The 23,565-nt window shown below is 35.0% G+C and overlaps 1 protein-coding gene across 14 annotated transcripts in view; it reads right to left on the bottom strand.

The window, feature by feature from the left end:
- RIMS1 (regulating synaptic membrane exocytosis 1) overlaps positions 1–23,565 on the bottom strand; it is an 851,235-nt gene that overhangs the window by 61,437 nt on the left and 766,233 nt on the right. For 3 of the 14 annotated variants that reach the window (XM_057303964.1, XM_044387119.3, XM_044387120.3), the window contains one exon: positions 4,776–5,011. The exons of 10 other annotated variants lie outside the window; for them this stretch is intronic. In XM_057303964.1, coding sequence (XP_057159947.1) covers positions 4,776–5,011 — 236 coding nt within the window. The remainder of the gene's footprint in view (positions 1–4,775; positions 5,012–23,565) is intronic. One more of the 14 variants, XM_044387118.3, reaches the window with a different exon arrangement.

Here is a 23,565-nt window from a genome sequence, read left to right as displayed (position 1 = left end):
AAATAATAATTTTATTAAATGGTTAGACCATGATTATTTACCAGTTCTGCATGTGCTCTCATCCTGAGACACAGATCTGAGACCAATCTGATTTCCCACTTATTTCGGTAACATACGTTAACGGCATAGATTTACTACATTTGGCACTTGCTTTATATTTTCTCATTTAGTTCTTTAGTTCATGTTTATTTCAAGTGTGAATAACTTCCTTCCACTGGGAATGACACTTTTAATTTTGAAATACCTACTGTGGCTGGTGTAGTACTGGAGATACAGTTATTCAATAATATAAGATGAAGTAAATTGAGCTATTTCAAGTCTATAAAGCTGATGTTATTTTACATTTATAGGTGTTTTCTTCATAACAGCTAAAAGTTCTAAGCAGAAATCATTGTCTCAGATGCACAGTGCTTATTTGATCTAAGATCTGTCCTGAAGTGACTTGTCTCTTGCAGCGAGGAGAAGTATCCATCAAAGAAATCTTTTATATATGATTTTAGGATGCACACATTTCCCAGGGGAGTAAGCACTCATCATTCTGAACATTTTATCAGCGTGCTGTTCCCTCTGTCCAGGAATGGGCTTCCCTGTATAATATTCCCAATTTATTTTTTTTTAAAGATTTTATTTATTTATTTGACAGAGAAACAGCCAGCGAGAGAGGGAACACAAGCAGGGGGAGTGGGAGAGGAAGAAGCAGGCTCATAGCAGAGGAGCCTGATGTGGGGCTCGATCCCATAACGCTGGGATCACGCCCTGAGCCGAAGGCAGACGCTTAAGGACTGAGCCATCCAGGCGCCCCCCGATTTATTTTTTAATGCACAGGCCTCACCTCTTCAGAAAGCCTCTCAAGATTGCACAAGAGAGTGAATCACACTCTGTGCTCCCTCTGTACCACTGTAGTAATTGGACAGTTACCCTTTCTGACCTGGAATATTTATATGTATTTATATGTAACTCACTCTTTTCTACTTTGATATTTTTGAAGGCAGGGACAGTATTTCATCCATCTCTTTGGTATTCCTAGCTCCTAGCCCAGTGTCTGTCATGCATTAGCAACAGGATTGCACTTAAGTGTTTTTTGAACCTTATTTCAAACTCTTCTTTTTTTGCACAGTGGTTAAGAGCACAGGCTTTGCTACCCAGAAGCCTGGGTTTAAATTCTGGGTGAATCACTTACAATGGGAATTTGAGCAAATTACCTAATCACTGTATGCCTTAGTTTCTCCAATTTCAAAATGGGAATAATCGCAATGGTACTTCATAAGTTTGTTGTGACCAATAAAGAAGTGAAATTATATGTACACACACGTGCATGTATATAACTTAAGACTGCATGGAGGGGCGCCTGGGTGGCTCAGATGGTTAAGCATCTGCCTTCGGCTCAGGTCATGATCCCAGGTCCTGGCATCAAGACCCACGTCAGGCTCCCAGCTCGGCTGGGAGTCTGTCTCTCCCTCTCCCTCTGCCTCTCCCCCTGCTTGTGGTCTCTCTGTCTCTCTCCCTCAAATGAATAAATAAAATCTTAAAAAAAAAAGACTGCATGGAAAAAACCCTAGAATGTAAATGTATTATTTGTTTTATTCACTTAGACACATGAATACTTATCATTCTTATGATACTAATAATTATCTTACACGTGTAGGTAATTGCAAGGGTCTTATTTAGGGATGATCCTTCACAGATGTATAGACCCTTCTCAAAAATGCCTTTATTTATAAGTAAGGAGGGGATTACCACTGGGGGAATGTCATATAGTTAGTCTATCAGTGAGGGACCAAATCCTCACACTGCACAGGTTGGGCCTCTAAACCTACATAAGCTAAAATCTACCTCGAGTTCTAAAGCCTGGCCCTAAGTTTACTCAGAGCTTTATTCAATTCCAAAATATTGTTAGGTCAGGAGCTTTTTCTTATAATTTTCCTTTCTTTCACTACTTCATGTTTCAATCTAAATCAGCTACTATTTACTGAATAGGTTTTTAGCTATGTATGTGATTGCTTAAAGGCATTTACCAGTAGTAACACCTAGAGTCACTGAAAATGTCCTGTTTATGTCACTCTCCTATTAAAAAATACATATTTAAAGAAGTTATTCCTACTTTCATTATAAATAAATAGTGTGGTAAAGGTGATTTTAAAATAATATTATTTATAATTGAAATATCCTGTAAGAATAATTATATGTAATTGAAGAGACTAGTAAATTATGTATAAGAATAATTATATATATAATTAAAGGGCATAGTAAATACTCTTCATAGTAAATATATATATGTGAGTATGTGTGTGGGTATGTGTATGTGTGTATAAAATTTACTATGCTCTTCAATTTGTTGAAAAAAATTTTACTTGATTTCAAACAAAGACTCAAATATACTCCTTTGAGCAAATAAAAGGCTATAAAAACAAAAACAGAAAAGCGATGTGTTTGTAATCAATCATTCTAAGAAAAGCTGATGAAACTCTACTTCTAAGTGCCTCACAGTTTCTTGATTATCTGTCGTCTGTGCGGTAGAGGAAGGAGAAGCTGTAACCCAGACTGTATGGATTAGAGGTTCAGTATAAGAGAAGGCCTTGCTTACTTAGTCTTTTCTTTGCACATTAAAATAATTAAACATTTACATGAAACGTAATACTTTCTATTCCACAGAATACACGGCTTGTTTTAATGTATGAGTAACGCTGTTTTCCTCTCCATATCACTTGTAGAAGACAGAACAGGGAGAAAAACCAGGCCATGCGCTGAAACAAAGAGGCATGATAACTGAGGTCTGTCACCATTTGTCTTTTGCTTTAGAAAGATCGAGAAGAATGAGAATAGGTTATCAAGTAACAGGTAAAATTAAGATATAGAAAAAGAGACATAAAACTTGATACCTGGAAAGTTCATAGGAGGACATCTCGTCCAACCCACCCAGTATGGAAGCAAACTGAGTCCCACAGAGATGAGGTAAAAGTTGATTCACTGAGTCACTTTGGAATTGAATTGCTTTGTTAGCTTGGCTTTGTGATCCAATGTCTTTTTTGCTCCCTTACACTGCCACCTAATTCCCTCAAGTAGGTTATTCCATGGAAGTTATTAATAATGCATCTTTTCGGAAGGTAAATATTACCTGAAATTCAACAATGACCATAAATGGAATAAAATTTAAATTAATAAAGCAAAGAGGCTAAGTGTTTCAATGACAATCATTTGAACCTATTACCTACAAAGCTGTGTAGCAAGTAGAGATAGTTACTGTGTAAAATTACTGTGTTTTATTCTAAGAAAATGTAATTCTACATAACTAGTGAATGACAGTGAGGGAACTAACTATAGGGGACAAATAAAAGGAGAGAGACTATGAATAGTTAGCGTAAGAAGAGAAGCTGTCCGCCAAACCCGCAGCCTCTCACACAGGAAGCGCTGGCTCGTCAAAGAACATTTCCATTTCATCTAAGCGATGAAGGATTTTCAAATCTGGTGGTGAAAGCCTTATCCACACCCCCCACTGTAAACCACCATTACATCGATACCAAAACCCAAGAAGCATCACATCAAAAGTAAGACAAGTCAAACTACACAAATGAACGATCCCTCCTACTCCTCAGGAAGGAGTCTGACCCCAAGGAAGAGAAAAGATTCTCCTTCACAACGAACAGCTCATCTTAGTGGGACTGGCATACAGCAGATCCATTACAGGGACTTCAGCTAATCTAGCTTTATTCTATGATTTTCAAAAAGACAAACTTCTGTTGGAATAGCTGTGCACTCTAGTTCAGTTTTTCAACAGCTCAATTTTCTACCTTTCATTTATTTGTAAATTTGTCCGCTAGAACGCACATTTTAAAAGATATACTCTCCAGAATGCCAAGTTAACTACAAAAATAATTTCATGAAAGTTTTTGGCCTGAGTAAATTTTGTTACAACAAGACTTTTGCTGCTAAGGAACAAAAATACGGGGCCAATGGTTATAACAGGAGAAACGAGTGTTGACAATTTAAATCAATTCAATATTTCACTTACCTTTAGCTTTCCATAGTACTGAGCATAGCAATGAATCATCTAATATGTCTGATCAAATATTATGTAATTTTGGGCAATTTAAAAAAATATTTTGCAGTACAGAAATAACCATCCTCCTGTGTTTGCTTTTTTCTATATACCTTGAGGACATAAAGCTTTTAAGATTTATAAGCAGTAGAAAATATCTGAAACTCAAACTCGTATTAAGACATTCTTTGCACAAATCCACTGACCCATTTTTCTAACATAAAAATAACTGCTGAGTTTTTAACTTGCACTGAAAACACAACAATTACAGTTCAATAATTATATTCATACAGTACCTTGAAGACTGTATTTCAAGTTGCACAACTGACTTTCTTTTCTATAAAAATATAGATAGAGCCTAAATTATAGGTAATTATATTATGGAACATTTTGAAAAGGAGAATCCTGTTGCTTTTCTTGCATATAAATCAATTTGGATCTTTAACACTTCTTTGCATTTCCTTGCATATTTATAAACACGGCTTTACTTTTTTTTTTTTTAACTTATGGAAAATATCTGACCACTTTACAGATTGACAAATGATACCTGGTTAGACAGCTGTACAGAAAAAAAAATAAACACGCACATGTAACAGATTTTCAGAGACAGAAAAATAAACTTCCCTTTGCCAAGAAGAATCCGTACACTCTACAATCACTCACAAGCCATAGCACGAGGATCCACTTTTGTCTCTCCAGCAAGAACTCGAGGTGTCTAAGTTGAAATCACTTCACTCACCTGTTTGGCTTAGCTGGGATGTGCTTCTACTCCTTCTAGACACTATGGCAACCACTTTGGCACTCAGGCTGGATCTCCTTTTCTTTCCACCTGCTCCAACTGTCCCCACAGCCGTGTCGGACTGACTGCCGTCATTATGCTCCAGTGTGTACATCTCCCCACTCACACTGGTGCTCTTCGTGATGGCTCTTCCTGAAGTCCCCATCCGTCTGCCTTGCATTTTAGGGGTAAATGAACTATATTTACAAAGTAAAAACATATACGCATCCATAAATTACAGGTCAGCATAACCGAAGCTCTAAATCTAATTTATTTTGTAATATTCCAGGCAAATTTTAGGGGGGGAAAGGCCAGTTGAGTAGTAGTCTTACAGCTATGATTTACTAGATGTAGCTTAAAAGAACAGTATTTCAACACAGAAATGTATAAACCTTTAGTAAAAAGAAATGCGACCAATGTTATCTATAGGGAGGCATATGTTACTGACTGATTTTATAGTTACTATGTTACTTTCAGAGAAAACCAAAAATATTTAAATCAGTAAGACAAGTTCATATACTTTCCTCAGGAAAAAATATTATTAAAAATTGATACTCTGGTTTTGCCATACAAGATTAAAAAATGAAAACAACATCTGTTCTAGTTCCAACTAACAGATATCTCTTTTGCCATTTGAGGCTTTATGAGTCTAGAACAGACTACTAATGAGGCAAAAAAAAAAAAAAAAATCACATTTCCCTCCTTCCTTGTCCCCTCATGTTGCATCTCTCCCAAATTTCAACTCATTTTCCTCTTTCAGTGTTCCAAACTCATATGCTCAGGTGAGATGTTTCTTTTTTTCTTCCCTATCAAAACTTACTTGTCTATGTTCCCAGATTATACTAATTTATCTGAATAAATTACTGTACTTCTCTCCTCAATGCAAAAGTTATTGTTGAGAATTTCAGGCACCATGGAAGGTTGGTGGGAAAAAAACCCATCTCTACTTGCCAAGGTAAATGTATGTCTGTGAGTTAGGGAGAGAGGTAGGGCAGGCAAGTTGGGAGCCACAGATGTTAGGATTCTTCGTATCTTTTAAATTATACTGCATATGCAGTTATATTATCCATCTAGACTGGCCTCTTTTGGTCCAATAAAGACCTGGTTTGATATATCTGAAATGACCCTCTTTATTTTACATTTCCTTAAAATATCTGCAAAAATTTGCTTACATGACCCTCACCACCATCTTGATTTTCTGTTTCTTGTTTTGAAGTACAAAATACATTAATATAGCATCTTTTAACGGTGATGACATTTAATACTGAAGTTGAGATAAATCCTACTATGATTAGAAATGATAAAACAGAAATTCTTGGGATCATGTAATGTATTTGTGGTCACATATATAATGAGTGTTTCAGTAGAAAGGGAAATTGATATGGGATGAGTTCAGAAAGGTGGGAGAGTGAGACTGGCTTAGAAGTTAGGGAAAAGAAATAAGACTGTTTGATCTTAGGATCCGTTCATGAATTGAAATGAAAAATGAGATCCCTATTTGATAGGAATCAATTGGAATTTTTAATCCCTAGTTGTATTACTTGAATTGGTCCATATCATTAATATTAATATTTGTATTCTTTCAATTTATTCTAATCAGCTTTCCATTAACTCAAAGGTTTTATTTTGTCTTTTATTTTTTTTTCAAAGATTTTATTTATTTATTTGACAGAGAAAGAGACAGCCAGTGAGAGAGGGAACACAGGCAGGAGGAGTGAGAGAGGAAGAAGCAGGCTCCCAGCGGAGGAGCCTGATGTGGGGCTCGATCCCAGGACTGCGGGATCACGCCCTGAGCCGAAGGCAGATGCTTAACGACTGAGCCACCCAGGCGCCCCTAACTCAAAGTTTTTAAAGCCATTTGCAAACCTGGTAATTTTGCTATGCTCTTTATGCAAACTCTCTTTCAAACCATTAATGAGGAGTGTATTACATATAGCTGGTCCAAAACTGATTCCTGTGGGGTTTGTATTCCCAACTCCAGTGGACCTTCTTTCCTGATAAATATTACAATAAATTTCTTCTGTGTCCTCACCAGTGGATTTCAATGCATGACCTAAATCTGCCACTTCGTCTTAAGTCTACTCTTACTACCTGCTTTTTCTATTTTACTTGCAGACCCCTGCTGGAGGATACGAAGCAATGTCATGATTTGATCAGTTTTGCAGTCAACATGTCCATCTTCAATCAAACACCTGTGACTGAGAAGTCAGTAGTTTTTCTACCTCTCATAACTCTTTTTAGCACACTCCTCACAAGGGTTATGGAAAACCTCTGATGATTTTATATTTACCTTAATAAATCTAGGTAAACTAGCATCTACCTTTTTTCTCCTCGTTATTTCCATGAAAATGGAATTCTATCGCAACTCTCAATTTGTATTTTAAAAGTCATTTCACAAAAATACCATTGTAAAATATTCGGGAATGTTCTTTAGGCTATAGAAAAGTTTAAAAGTACAGGGAAATGTCTTCAATAATACTTCTATCATGAAAATGTACTGAGATGAGCTCGGAAGACTCAAAGTTTTTTCATGGACATTTAATCACAGCAATGAACTGTTCCACTATGTTGAAAAAATTCTGGAAGGCAGCTATGCTCATCACTATACCACCAACACACACTATCTTAACAAAAATTCTGAAAAAATGTAGGGAAATCTGTATAGCGATTACCATTTAGGGGGTTACGAAGTTATGTTAAAATGAATTTTGTGAATAAATAGTAGAAGTTTTCCTCAAAAAACGAAATATTTTATTTAGAATTTTAAAAGCATTCTTAGATGGTATGACAACTGTGCGTAGCTTCCTAAGGAATCTGTAATCTCATAACGTTCAACGAGAACATGTGAAGGCATTTTCAATTTTGTTTACTTGAGGGGAGAGGTTTCTGGGGTCTAATCAGGTTAATTTAATCCATGTGAAGGTTACCATTTTAGTACAAATATGCTTTCTATTCCCCTATTTTGTATCTTTTCATTTGTTCTGCTTCCATTGCCTGGAAAACTATTCCTGTCATTTAGTTTCATTTAGTGCCTGAATTCTTCAGGACGTACTCTAAGGCTTTCTGCTTTATAAAGCTCCCCAGAGTCACTCTAGTGTCATGACTCCTGTTGCCCAGCCCTTTGTTTTCTAGTTTCTACTGGTTACACTAGGATTCTGATATTTTACATCAGCATGCACCTTATGCATCACTAGATTTGCCATAGTGCCCTTCCCATTGCTGAGTGAACTAAAGATTTAGGAGCAGGAAGTAAAAAAAAAAAAAAAAAAAAAAAAAAAAGTCATGTCGGTATACAAATGGACTATGATATAACCCATCTTTAAAAATCAGTCACAAAAATCCCACCTTTCTTCGACACTCCCTCTCCCTCTGGCTACCGACTTTTTGCTAAAAATCTCCTCAAGGAGTTATCTGTATGTCCTCTCTTGCTATTCTCTCCTGAACTAATTTAAATCATAATAATTTAAAGCTTTGTCCCTACTACTTCACCAAAGTTGCCTTTTTTCTTTTTTTAAAAAGATTTTATTTATTTATCTGAGAGAGAGAGAGCACAGAGGGAGAGTGACAGGGAGAAGCAGGCTCCTGGCTGAGCAGGGAGCCCGATGTGGGACTCAATCCCAGGACCGAGATGACCTGAGCTGAAAAGCAGACGCTTAACTGACTGAGCTACCCAGGCATCCCCAAAGCTGCCTTTTATTATAAAGTCCAGTGACTTCACATGGCAAAATCCTATCACTCACAGTCCATACCCTTTTGACCTCTCAATAAATCATGTACGTGACAAAACATTGGATTCTACTGATCACATAACACTTCATTCTCATGATCTTCCTACCCAGGGTCTCATTGACAAGAACTTCATTCACTTTCATCACTAAATTCTGGAGTTCTTCAGTGCTCAGCCCTCTTACCCATATTCGTCCATATGAGACTAACTCCCTAGATGTGTCATCTGGTCTCGGGGTTTACATATTATCCATATGCTGCAAATTCCAAGTGTTTTTCTCCACCTGTACTCAGTACTGAGTACCATTTCCATAGTCCCTGTCAATGGACATTCCTGTTTGGATATATCTCTCAAAAATAACATGTTCAACCCAACTGAAAAACTGCTCTATAGCTTATCTTTCATATCACATTAAAGATACTCCATTTCCCCAATTGCTCAGAGTAATAATTTCCCCCTATAAAAAAAATCTAATGTGGATTTGAGACCAAGAAAAAAAAAATGTTGCTTTACTTTTCATACCCTGTTTGAGCATTATCTAACAAGCCCACTTTAAAGGTCATTTGACCCTCCAAGGAAATGTAAAATTATTGACTATTTACTCTTATAATAATTGTGATCCAAACATTTTACAACTCTGTTCAAGCTAGATGTTAACTTAAATAAAACTGACAAGGAGCGAATTATTACTATTTAGAAGATGGGGTAACTCCAAAGTTATGGTTTTACTGGCCTGGAGAATATTACCTACTTTTGAATTTAAATTCATAATATTCCAGCATTCCTTTTTTTTCAGTGACTATATATGTGTATATATAAGTACCTGAGCTTCTTGGATCATCTTTGGAATCAGTTTATCATCCTGTTGGTTTTCTCACTAATGAGTCAAAACTTCAACATTTGCTATTCATTTTTTTATTACTATGTTTTAATTTTGAGAATTATGTTTTGATTGTTTTGGGGAGTCCCATCAAAATGTCCAAATGGACCCCCTGCCAGATCCAATTAAACTGTTTTGCTGGAGCAGGACACCTCATGGACCCCTTAAACCCAAGGTTGCCTTTAATCAACTGGCAACTGAACATGACTTTCAATCACTGCTTTCTTTTTTCCGACTCTGGTTTTCTATGTTTCTTCATTTTTTATTTTTTGTTTGTTTCTGACTCTTGGTCAATTGGCTCTTATTTTGCTTGGTTGTGACTAATAATACATTCCTCACTAACAGCACCAACAATAGGAAATCCATCCGTGGAATTAAATCTGCTGGGTGGCAGACATCAGGATATATTGCAAGTTGGATGGCAAAGGACTAAAAAAATTTGGCTTGTTAGTCTTTTTACATGTCTGTCTGCCTGCTACTAAAAGTTCACATCACTCATGAAAATGTCTTGTGCATACTGAAAAAAGAACTGCTCTTTAAAGTCTGGGCTTAGGTTTCAGTGTTAATTTTGGCCCTATGGCCAAGTGGTAAAACCACATTTGTTAGTTCTCTTTGCATGCTTAAAAAGTCTTTTTGATTGATAATAAAAATCTCTTACTTTCTGTGTACCCTAGGGATAGCTGTCCAGGCAGGTAGATACTAGATCCCAAGGTATCTTAAATTTAATAGAGCTCCTGTTCTGATCAATCTATACAGATAAGTAAATACTTACATAATTATAATATAGGTAACTAAAAGATCTTTAGAGAAAAAAAGAAACTGAAATTCTGATACTTTGAATATGCTAGCCTTTTAAAAAAATTTAAGTCAAACTCATTTATTATATCATTAATTATATTTTTTTTCAAATTTAATAATGCTTCTGTATATATTTAATGTGTATCTTTTAATCAAGATATTTATTTATTTATTTATTTTTATTATGTTATGTTAGCCACCATATAGTACACATCATTAGTTTTTGATGTAGTGTTCCATGATTCATTACTTGCATATAACACTCAGTGCTCATCACAACACGTGCCCTCCTTAATCCACATCACTGGGTTACCTCATCCCCCCATCCCCCTCCCCTCTGAAACCCTCAGATGCTAGCCTTTTAAGGAAAAAAACTTCTAAGAAATTGCTAACTCAGAAGAATTTTAATATAAGATTTTAAATCCACGATCAAAGTGTATCCTTGGAGATATCAAACTAGCTTGATAAACTGGCTTAAAAACAGCCTTATGAGAACCATGATAAAATTCCACTTCCTACACAGTAGGGTAGCTATAATAAAAAGGAGGCAAAAACAAGTGTTGATGGAAATCTGAAGAAACTGGGACCCTCATACATTGCTGATGGGGAAGTAAAATGCTGCTGCTTTGGAAAAGTCTGAGTTGGTTAATCTTAGACATAGTTAAATTAAAGTCAGAGTTACCAAATGACGCAGTAATTCCATTCAAAAGTTAAACATAGTTACCATATGCCCCAGCAATTCCATGCCTAGGTACAGGCTCAAGAGAATTTAAAACACATATCCACACAAAAACTCACATATGAGTATTCCTATCACCAACATTCTTAACAGTTAAAAAGAAGACGACCCAAATGCCCATAAACTGATGAATGGAGGAACAAAATGTGGTATATCGATACAATAGAATATTATCAAACATAAAAAGGAATGAAGTACTGATTCATATAATAAACATGGATGAAGTTAAAAACATTATATTACATGAAAGAAACTAGATACAACAGACTACTTATTATATGATTCCATTTAAATGGAATGTCTCACAGTCAAATCCACAGAGACAAATGTAGGTTAGTGGTCACTAAGGGAATGGGAAGTGACTACTTGGGGGATGATAAAAATGTTTCAGAAGTAGATACCTGTGATGGTTGTACACCTAATTGTGACTACATTTAAAACTACTAAATTGTATAATTTCACAGGGTGAATTTTATGGTATGTGAATTATCGCTCAACTTAAAAAAACAGTATTATGTCTTTTTACAGATTTTATTAGCATGGTATATTATAGAAGCACAAAATTTTATTTTATTTTTTAAGACATCAGTTTTCTCATGGACAGACAGATTAATCTAGAATTCCTAAACTTCCTATGGGGTAAGCTAACATTTCTTCCAATATTGCTTAAGAGTATGAAAAAATACAAAATTACGTAATAACTAAATTGAACTATAATTCTGATAAAACTGGTATCAACAGTAATTAAGTTGGTTAGAGTGTCAGCTTAAACAAAATTTCCAAGTGGTTAATTAGTTAACTTTAAGATTTAGCATTAGCATTAAATTTCATTAATTAATAAAAAATCTTTGAATATCTGGGTAATTTCTATGTTAGAGTATAAAACTTGGTTAATAACCAAGGAAACACATGTATATGTACATAAAAATGCCTCTAATTTCATATGGTATACATTACCTTTGCCTTTGATAAGGTTTATCTTCATTTTTGCAACTTTAAGAAAATATCTAAGGGATATCGTGGGTGTGGGTGTTTTGTTACGTGTGCTATGAAACTTTCTGGTGTGCTAAGTTGCTTGCATATGACAGTCCATTATGCTCAATGATCTATGTCTTGAGTTTTCTTTATGAAACAGAAGCTTAGGTTGAAAGTTGTAATTAATATTGACGGTTGGTTCTATACTAGACACAAAAGTGGCATATATTTTAAAATATATGGCCAGATATTCAAGATAATAGATGTGTTTTTATTTATCAAAGGAAAAGAAGGAAGTCATTTCTTGCAGTAAAACACCTGGAATGTGAATAAAGATAGTAAAAACAGAACTTGAGTGGATACCTTAAAGTGTAGAAGGTTTGAGGAAAAGTGAATTATTTACCCTGTTTTATCGTAGTTGTAAGCAGTAAGTCTGAAGGGCAAAAAACCAGAACTTTGACAAACTGGCTCCATTTGATGTAAATCTTCATAATATAACAAGAAAGGTCTGTGAGTCATTTACTGACAAAGTTATATTAATGCAAGATTAGAATGTGGTTTTCTGTTAAAATGATTAATTGATCTTAGAATACTTAGCTGAGAGCAAATTTCATTTAATCAGAAGTGGCAAACTGACCGTTAAGGAACAAGAGTTCTACTTTACATGTAGAACTGATACCTGCAAAGCCTGCATAGGAAACTGGTCTAGCATTTATTCTGTGGCTTACAGGATCCTAGAACTATAGATAATAAAAAAAGTTCAGATCCTGAACTTAGCAGAATTTTGGAGACCTCACACTGATAGGTACTGCAAATGATGTCTGGTGGTGATGATAGCTTTGGTTCACATTGTAAATAACACACAGGACTTGGTGTGATATAATTTACCATGAAATGGCTAAGGTGGTATGATAACCTATATGTATTTAATTAAATCAAAGATGTCACCAATATTAAGATACATTATTATTCTATGTATTTTAAGAAAGAAAAATGCTGCTAATTAAATGATGGCATGCCATCAATTGTAAAAGAAATACCAATTTCATATATGGCAAAGTATAAATAAGTGTGAATCAATGAAATTATGGTAACAGCCAATTTAGAAACTCATTTCAAGCACGAATTTTAAAAAAGATTGATAAATTATAATCACTTTCTAAATATTTAACACACCAAAAGAATCTGGAAGTCTACCAAGATTCCATGGTAAGCCTGAAAAGGGACCAGTAATATAAGGCATATTAAAAGAAAGCTGTAACATACATAAATTCACAATACTGTTTACAAAAATCCTAAAAGTCAACCCAAATTATTTGGATCAACACACAAGTTACTAATCGCAAATTGAATACAAACAGAAACTTGCTGATCAACATTAAGAAACAATTCCCAGGTATGTATCTCAAAATTTTCAGTAGTTAAAATACAGGGCTGATGACTGACAACGAAGTGGTATCAAATACCTCCTCCCATGTCTAGTGGACCTATTTGGGTAATAAACATCAGTTAGAACTGAGGGATGCACTCAAGTTAGATCACTACTTATATTCAATCCCTTCAAATATGCCAGCCTTTCAGAAGTAATTGCTTCTGTGTAATTCTTACTGAATTTCACTCATATACACATACGCACATGAATGAGGCTATAAGAAGTCTTTAGTAGTGAGGATGTATATACATTTTGTTAGGATATTCTTAGGTAATAGACTTATTCCTAAGTATTTCTTGTTTTCGATTATTTTATACTAATGGTATTTTACAAATTTAATTTCCTAAAGTTTGTTGTTAGTACATAAAAATACAATCAATTTTTGTATTTTGACATTGGATTCAGTGACTTTACTAAATTCATTTATTAATTCTAATAGTTGTTTTATAGATTCGAGTTTTTTATATGAAGAATGATACAAACTGTGAATAATGACAGCTTAAATTCTTCATTTGCAATCTTGATAGCTTTTATTAACATATTTTTTCTTGCTATATTGCTACACTGCCAGGTCCAACACTGGCTAGGGCCATGTGAATAATGTTTAATAGAAGTTGTGGGAATGGCCTGTGAAATTGGGGCAAAAGTGTTCAGTATTTCACTATTAAATATAATGCTTGTTGTAGGGTTACTGTAGACAAATTTTATCATATTAAGAAAGTTCTTAGTTTACTAAGATTTTATCATATATATGTGCTGAATTTTATCAAATGCTTTTTTTCCTATATCTATTGAGATGAACATATAGTTTCTTTCATTCTGCAATGAATTCCATAGAGAAAATGTTAAATTTTGCATTTATGGAACAAAAAATTTTTGTCATAATGTATTTTCATTCTCTCAAAATCTAGCTATCTAAACTCAATTTGCTAAAATTTTGTTTTATCTATTTTAATGAGAGATTTTGGTTTGTAATTTTCCTGTCTTCTAGTGTCCTTATAAAATTTATCAAGCATAGGCTGGCCTCACAAAAAGATTTAGGAAGTATTTTTTCTTTAGAATTTTATTCTCTGGAGAAATTGGTATATACCTGAGAGCATTCATTCTTTAAATATTTGGAATAATTTACCAGTGAATCCACATCGGTGAGGAGTTTTCCTTGTGGAGAACATTAAAATAATTACAGAATCATTAAAAAAAAACAGATATACAACTCTTCAAAGTTTTTATTCCTTCTTATGTCATTTTTAGTAAGCTGTACTTTCCAAGAAGTGTATATATTTCATCTAAGTCAGGGTTAGGCAAACTTATTTTGTAAAGAGCCTGGTAGTAAATATTTTAGGCTTTGTGGGCCAGATTGCCTCTGTTGCAATTACTCAACCTTACTTTTATGGTGTGTAAAGAGCCACAGATAATGTATAAGCGAATAAGCATAGCTGTGTTCCAATAAACCTTTATTCACAATACAGGCAGTGTGCCAGATTTGACTTGTTGGTCATAGTTTGGCTAACCCTGATCTGAAGTATAAAACTTACTGGCATACAATTGTTTATACCATTTAAATATTTGTGTAGCCTACACTAATATCTCCCTTTTTTCATTCTGTGACATTGGTTATGTGTATTTAGTTCATTTACTTTTGATACAATTACTGAGATAGCTGGAATTGACCCTATCACTTGCCACTTATTTTTAATCATCATGTTTCTTCTTTTATTTCTCCATTTTTGCCAACTGAATTATTTCGGTATCTTTTTCTGCAGCATCTGAGTAATGTATTTTTCTATTATTTATTAGTGGATACCCTAAGGATTAAAAAAATATGAACCTCGACTTATTAGAAATTTCCTTAGACATTTTATCACTTTCAGAAGAACGCAAAAACTTTAGAACAGCTTGATTTCATTTCCTTCATTTCCATCTTTTATGTAGGTGTTTTATATATTTTACTTCTAAATATTTTTTTGAGAGAGCAAGAAGGCACATGTGCACGCACACCCATGCATGAGTGGTAGGGGAGGGAAGGAGGGAGAGGATGAGAGAATCTTAAGCAGGTTCCACGCCCAGTGGATCATGACCTTAAGCTGAAATCAAGAGTCTGATGCTTAACCAACTGAGCCACCCAGGCATCCGCTTCCATGTCTGTTCTAACTACCACAAGATGTTATCAACATTAACTCTTTCCAGTGTTCATTTTTCCCTCAAATTTAGTGCTTCCAACTGGGGACATTTTCCTCCAACATGGAATGCAGGTCTACTGGTGATGAATTCTCCTGTTTGTTTCCTTCCTTGTCTGTAGGATATTTTTACTGGATAATATTTACTAAGTGTAAAATTTTAGGCTGGAAGACCTTTTTGTTTTGTTTTTTGTTTGTTTGTTTTTTCCTACAGCATTTTTCCTTTTGGTCATTCCATTGCTTTTTTGGCTTTCATAGTATCTATTGAAATTTCAGCCAGTCTTATTGCTTCACCGAACTTCATGTCTTTCTTTCCCCTGAGATTCTTTTAAGAAATGTTTTTTCTTTAGTTTTCAGTACTTTGATCATGATATTGATAAACTTTTTTTTCTCTTTTTACATCCTTGGATTTTTAAAAGGTTTTTGGATTCATAATTTGATGTATTTCATCAGTTTTGGAAAACCCTCAGCTAGTACCTTGGTATTCAAGCATTGTTACTATCATTTCCTCTCCTTCTGGGATCCAAATTACATGTAGATTAGACCTTTTCATTATGCCCCACACGTCTCTTATGTCCTCCTCCGGTTTACTTCCTTGTTTTCTCTTTGTGCATCAATTTATATACTTTTCATTGACCAGCTCAAGAATTCTCTCTTCTACTGCTTCTAATATGCCATTTAACACAGCTATTAAAATTTTTGTTTGTATCTTATAGTTTAAGAATTGCCATTTAACTTTTTAGAATGGGTTCCATATCTCTGCAGAAAACATCCATCATCCTTTGTTTTCTGGAACATTAATCATGGATATTTTAAAGGCCCTATATGAAAACTCTATTGTTGGTTTTTATTCAGTTGGTCCTTTTTCATTAACTTAATTTTTAAATCATGCCTCATAAATTTTAATTAGATGCCAGACACTGGGAATGTTTGCTCTCTTATTTCCCTTCCATAAGGGTAAAATTTTCTTTTGGTTGGCAGAGAGAAGTCATGTTGTTCCTATTCAGAGGTGGGTTTAAATCTTTGCCATTACTCATAGAATGTAACGCATATCCCCAGAGTTTGGACCTTCTGGGATTTATGCAAGAAACTAAAGGTATTTTTCAAGCCCCTCTGATTGTGGAACCTGAAGGCGATCTGTGTCTTCCCAGCACTGGGCACCCACTGGAATCTTTGCTCAGCTTTTTAATCTTCTAGTCACCGCTCTTTGTTTGGTTTCTTGGAGTCTTTCCCTGTGCATGCTCACCTCAGGAGTCAACAAATTACTTTAGGGGAATCTGTAGCAAGTTTGGGAGCCCTCCATGCACAGTTTCCAGCTCCCTCCCTTTGTCAGTTCCTGACCTATGATCTGCCTCCTCAGTCCAGCGAGACTCTTGCTTTCTGCTCGGGCTGTATCCCATGTCACTGAATTGGGAATACCTTCAGAGAAAACTGGGGTAAACTGGGCACTTACAACACGTTCTTCTCTTCCTTCAAAGATTGAAACCCTTCAAATTTCTCTCTCTTTTATTCCTTCCAAATACCGTCAAACATCTGCTCGTTTGTTTTTGTTGGTTTGGAGGTGGGAAGGTTAGTCTGATACAAACTATATTTTCATGCCTGGAACTGGAACGACTGTGTCATCTTTTGCTTATTTTTGAATAATGGTAGAATTATTCAGACCAGTGATGTTTTCAAAATCTCCATAAGGTTAGTAATGAAGATTTACATATTTAAATTGTGCTATAGCAATTTATTTCTTTGCAAACTACACCAAATAGTTTTTGCCATATTGATCCCTATGTGTCCCCCCAACAACCTCTCTGCCATAGCCAACTTGTGAGGCTTCTCCTCTGAGTTGATGTCATCTGCTACTCTGAGGCATAAAACATTGTTTCAGGGTTTTCCGGTGCTAAAACTGTCCCAAGTTCTCACAGATTCTAGATGGGAAATTTTTTGATTGGGCTTTCCAAAGCTGTGCTATTTATTTTAGAGAGCTCTACATTCTATTCACTAGGTGAATAAGTCAGCATCTACTCTTGGTATTTCTCCTCCTTTTAGTACAGATTTCACTGAATTTGAAAGTTGTTTTCTATCATTTATAATTTAAGGACGTGGTTGTCTCCTAGGTTCATGCTAGATGAGGTTTTTAGTTTCTTTCTTAAAAAACCTGGGTAGTTTTCAGCTGGCAATTAAAATAAAAGCCTCTGTTCTCTGTAATCTTCAGTGTATGATCATGTTCTATTTAGGAAGCAAAATCATTAAGTCTTGATGACTCATTTCAGTATGCAATCTCAATGGGAGTGATATGCTTCCAAATAATAACTGGTTCTTGGTAGAGGTAAGTGGGGTAAACATTTTCTTAGATAAAATGGTTTGTGGTCCTCTAAAGGGCCACAGTATATAAACAGATACTGTGTTATCTACGATATTAAAATGTTATGTGGGAAGGACAATTAGAAAAATAACATCTAAAAGGCTCCTTAGGGGGTTGATAATGGTAAAAGCACTGAGGAACAATGCATTAGGAGGAGGAGAGGAGAGAGTTAAAAATTTCTTGATTAGGGAACCAGGTAGATAATGGGGCAGGAGGAATATAATTACTCTGTTCAAATACTAAGTAAGCCAATACGTTTTTATATTTGTTTTAAGAAATATATTAGGATCTTAATGACTGTAAATAGCTAGCTAAAAATATATATCTTCATGTATTTCCAGGCTATTATAAACGCAATTAAATATATGTTTGTATACACACATACACAGTTCAACAAAAGCTCGTGTACAATATTCAGTGAATACCAAAACATTAAAAAATAATCTCATATCACACATTTCTTTTTATCAATAAGACAACTTATATTGATTGCTTATGCATAATTATCTAAGCTCTAAATCTTCTCCATGGACAAGTATCTGTCTCTACCTTCAATATACCCACACATCTCTGCTCAATGCCATACTGCCAATGAAATTCTTTTTTTTTTTTTTAAGATTTTATTTATTTATTTGAGACAGAGAGAGAGAGGAACAAGCAGAGAGGAGGGTCAGAGGGAGAGGGAGAAGCAGACTACCTGCTGTGCAGGGAGCCTGACGTGGGGCTTGATCCCAGCACCCTGAGATCATGACCTGAGCCGAAGGCAGACGCTTAATCAACTGAGCCACCCAGGCACCCCTGTCCATAAAATTCTAATCACAGTTGACTCTTGAACAATGTGGAGGTCAAGAGCGCTAACTCCCTGCAGTCAAAAAACCTGCCTATAACTTTTGGTTCCTCTAAAACTTAAAATACTAATAGTCTACGGTTAACTAGAAACCTTACCGATAAACATAGTTGATTAATATATTTTACATATTATATGTATTGTACGCCATATTCTTTCAATAAAATAAGTTAGACCTGTATTGGACATGCCTCCCAGTTACACTGCTCCCACAGGAATAAAAAAGGTCATAGACATTTGCTTGTGTCCAGCGTAATGTGTTCAGTATCCTGTCATCTTGGTCACAGCTGACTGAATCAAGGACTGGCATCTGAGTTGGAAGTAGCCTCTAAGGTCAGAAAGACAGTCTATAGGGGCACCTGGGTGGCTTAGTCGGTTAAGCATCTGACTTTGGCTCAGGTCATGATCCCAGTGTCCTGGGATCCTGGGATTGAGCCTGGCATCATTGGGCTCTCTGCTCAGCGTGGAGCCTGCTTCTTCCTCTCCCTCTGTGGCTCCCTCTGCTTGTGCTCTCTTGCTCTCTGTCAAACACATAAATAAAATCTTTAAAAAAAAAAAAAAAGAATTCAGTCTACAGACTATCCAGGCTTTGGGCCTCTAATTATGAGATGCTCTTTATTTGATGATTACTAATTGCTCCTTTTTTCATAGCCCACCCATTTTCCTTCCTTAAATTCCAACATCTTCTGAGTTTCCAGAATCTCTTCCTCTATTTTAGCTGCAATCTCCCTTTATTCCTTGCATTATTTTTCCATGCCCCAGCTACCATTCTTCCACACATCTCAAGTGGTCCTATAGTGAATCTATAATTCACTTCTAACACACCTCAAGTGCTGGAGCTCCTCTCTGTCCTCGATTTTCCTGCCCTCACTCCCTTTGCCTTCTTCCTTCATGTTCCTGACTGCTATTTTCTCAACACCGTAGACCTCACTGCCAGTTCAAGATCCAGTTTTCTTTGTCCTGCCCTGACATTTGCTCTCTAATTTGGGATAAAGTCCCTAGGCCCATAGTTCTTGCTTTTTATATTTACAATTTTTTTAATTCATTAATTTCATTTTAAAGATTACCCTTTAAGTGAGTAAATTTAAAAACTCGAGAAAATAGTAATGCCTTAAATATTAAGCATCTATTCTAGCCATGTGGTAGATGATACATTCTGAAAAATCTTTTCATTCCCAAATGCCTAGAAATTATGTGAAAATTACAACAAATATTCATTATGCTACAAACCCAAGTTCACAAGAAAGGCAAATTCCCTTAGCCAAAAGACCAAGAGGGAGCTGGAAATAGATTGCTTAATGGATTATGAATGTCTTGGGAAGTTTTGTAGAGAAACTTAGAGCAGGCCCAGTGGGGAGTTAGAACTGAAATGCCTGCAGGGGTCAAGAGCCTTAAAGAACAAGGAAAAACCCACCTTAAGCCCCAATGGCTCTCACTGGTGACATTCTAATGCTTATATTTCAGGAAGACAGAGAAGGCTCCCAAAATGAAAGTCTAAGACACAGGGGAAATGGATAGCAAAGAGACTAGAAAATATGTGGGTCAATTCTAAAGCATTTAAAAGCAAAAATAACATCTGATAATGGGAGAAAGAAAACAACATATAATTAAAACATTGTAAAAAATGGTGGAGGGATGGGAGCAGCGCTAAAGTGACTATAGTAATTTTTTTTTCCCTAGGAGGGAGTAGAGGTACTTAACTTAAAATGCATTATTTAACTAAATTTATATATTTGAAACAGTAAATTAGGCACTAAAATCATAGATATAGTATAATTTCCAGAATAATAGAGGGGAGAAATGAAATAAATACAATTAAATAAAAAACCAATCAGGAAAGAGGAAAAAAATAATAATAAAAATGGAAAATATAAAATAGGATAGTAGAAATAATTCCAAATATATAAGAAATCAAAATAAATGCAAACTGATTAGGTAGCCAATTAAATAATAGAGACTTTCAGGCTAGAAGAAAAAAATTCTACATCCAGTTACCTGACGTTTACAAGAGATATAACTGATACATATGGCCATAGAAAGGTTAAAAATAAAAGGATGGGAAGAGTTAGATTGAATAGTAATAAAAAAAAACACCCTTATGTTCTCATATAAGACAAAATAGACTTTAAAGTTAAATTACCAGGCTCTCAATTCTAGCTCTATTGCATACTGGCCATGTGAATCTACTTTTATCTTTATTTGTAAAATGACATTATTAATAATTACACTACAGGGCTGTTATAGCAATCATGATCCTGCATGGAACCATCTATCGAAAAAGAGATACTTAATAAATCAATATTTTTAATACACTAAAAATATAATAAACATGTTGCATAGTTACAGCAAAATTATGTAAGTGACACATGAAATAGGTGTAGTTTGGAGAGCACTGGTTCAAAGTAAAAGGATACTGTATCCATTCCAAATAATGGTGTAATTGCCACAGAAATTTGAATATTTACCCAAAGAGAGGGTATTTAAGGCTGATAACCAGAATTCATGCCTGGTGGCCAATAAAACGATTAGCTGCCAGTCAACATAATACAGCTAGGTTTATAATCCCCACTTGGTTCTCTAATGTGCAAATATGAACATGTGAACACAGTGTGTTAAACAGAAACCTAAGACTCTGTTAGAAATTTTCCATTATACATTTTTTGGCATAAAAATATAGTAACAATTTGAGGAAGTCCTCGTGTGCTCTGAAAATTACATAGCATTGAAGCAAAGTTAGTCAACATCTTAGCAACAGGGGGTTTCTTATACCTAAGCCTGAGCTCTTAGAGAAGCAAAACATTCCCCATACCTGGCATAAATCCAAAAGTGGTTCTGCTGGACATTGGTCATAACCCCACATGAAATACACTGCTCCTCACCTCTGGTCAATGGCAAACATCACAACTACAAACAGATCCTATACAGTGATGAGGAATTTGAATTTTGGGGACAGATTTTTTTCTCTTTGAAAAGTTTTCCCAGGGAATACAATGGTTGCATTTGAAAGTTGCTTTAATATTGTCAATCCACGTTAGGACTGATCACTTATGGTATTTTCCTTGCACTTAAAAGATGTCTGAACTTCATACATCTTTAATAATACGTTATACTAAAGATGTGCTGTCAGCAGCATATAAGTTATTTCTTATATATTGTGGGGAAAATAAGAATTAAGCAGGGAGAATTATATTCTTATTTTACTTAATGACAGAATATTAAATGTGTAACTTTTTAGGTTAAATTAAATTAGAAAATTATTGGGAAAAAACTTATACACAATCATAAATAGACTTGAATAAATTTTTCACACTCTCTTCCAAAGACACACTGACTTATTTTTCTAATTAAATTCTCTAATTATAATTATCTATGCTCTCCATTGAACATGCTCTGTAAGATATTTTAAATTTAAAAAGAACCTATAATTCACTTCTAACAGAAGAAATACAACTACAGGGAAGTAGATTTCTATAAATAACAACATGTACAACGTATTTTTAAAACTCCATGAACAGTGTATAGCTACTTTTCCCCACATGAGTCCCCACTAAGATCTAATTACAGTCAGTTCCACAAATAAACCCATCTCTATAAGATATTCCAGGTTGCTATTAACTTTCACAAACTTATTGTAACTGACCATTTTCATTGTGTATTGTACGGCAAGCATTTATCTAATATTCTACTGACATTCCCAGAATTTAACTAAATACATCATAGTGAATCTATAATGAACTCGCAGAGTAGAAAGGTAAAAACAAAGCAGGCTGGAGCTCTTTCAAACAAGACCAGTACTGCTTTACTTCAAACTGCAGTCTTAATGGTTTGCAAGGAATAACCTCACCACGAAAACCTACTCACCTGTCCTAAGAGCTCTGTAGCTTTGCCGTTATCAAGACTATTGTGCCACTTATATTCATAGGTCAAGCAGTATTTTATGTTATGAGTATGGCATGGTATAATAATTTAAATATTGGGCACATTCAGTCGAATGGTATATTAATAAGTATGGTATGGTAATTTTACTGTACCCTCTTTTGAAGGGCACATGGCACATTCTTCCCCTCTTTTTATAGCTTTAATTTGGTTACAGGAAATAAGAGTAGTGATGACTCATCAACCTTGGGTTATTAAAACTAAGATGATGCTGTCAAAGAAGCCACGAGATGATCACTAAAATATCTTTTCTTTCTCAAATATTCAATATTCAGTAACTTTCACTGTGTTCCAGTTCATTCTCTCCCCATCATCAAAGTTCCATGTTATTTTCCTCTCTCTTCAGTACTTTTGTAGATCTCAACAGACTGTTTTTCCATAGTACAACAGGCAAGCATGCAAAATTAAGTGGATAACTCTAAGAAAAATTCCCTCCTGATCACTCATAATATATTCAGTGTCAGTAGGCTTAATAATTAGTAAGTATAAGAGGTGCCTGGGTAGTACAGTAGGTCCTGGGATCAAGCCCCGTGTCAGGCCCTGGTGCTCAGAGCTGAGTCTGCTTGGGATGCTCTCTCCCTCTCCCTCTGCTCCTGCTCTCCCCACTCATGCTCCCTCCCTCTCTCTAAAATAAATAAAATCTTTAAAAAATAATTAGTAAGCGCATAAAATGAAAGACTAATTTATTGTTCTGAGCTATAAATGTAGCAAGTGATTTTTGTAGTTAAGTAATTCTCAAATGCCGTTACAAAAAAAAAAAAATCCAAGGATTGTTTTTAAATGTTATCCTGTATTTCCTTGCTGAATTGAAGAACTATTGTGAAATAAGATACATTTGAAATTTTCTGCAACATTTTCCAAATTTAATTGCAGTATCAAATTGA

The sequence above is a fragment of the Ursus arctos genome, unplaced genomic scaffold (genome assembly GCF_023065955.2).
Source record: "Ursus arctos isolate Adak ecotype North America unplaced genomic scaffold, UrsArc2.0 scaffold_29, whole genome shotgun sequence".
Classification (NCBI taxonomy): Eukaryota; Metazoa; Chordata; class Mammalia; order Carnivora; family Ursidae; genus Ursus; species Ursus arctos.
Note: the sequence above shows the minus strand (reverse complement) of the source record. Positions and strands in the feature narration are given on the sequence as shown.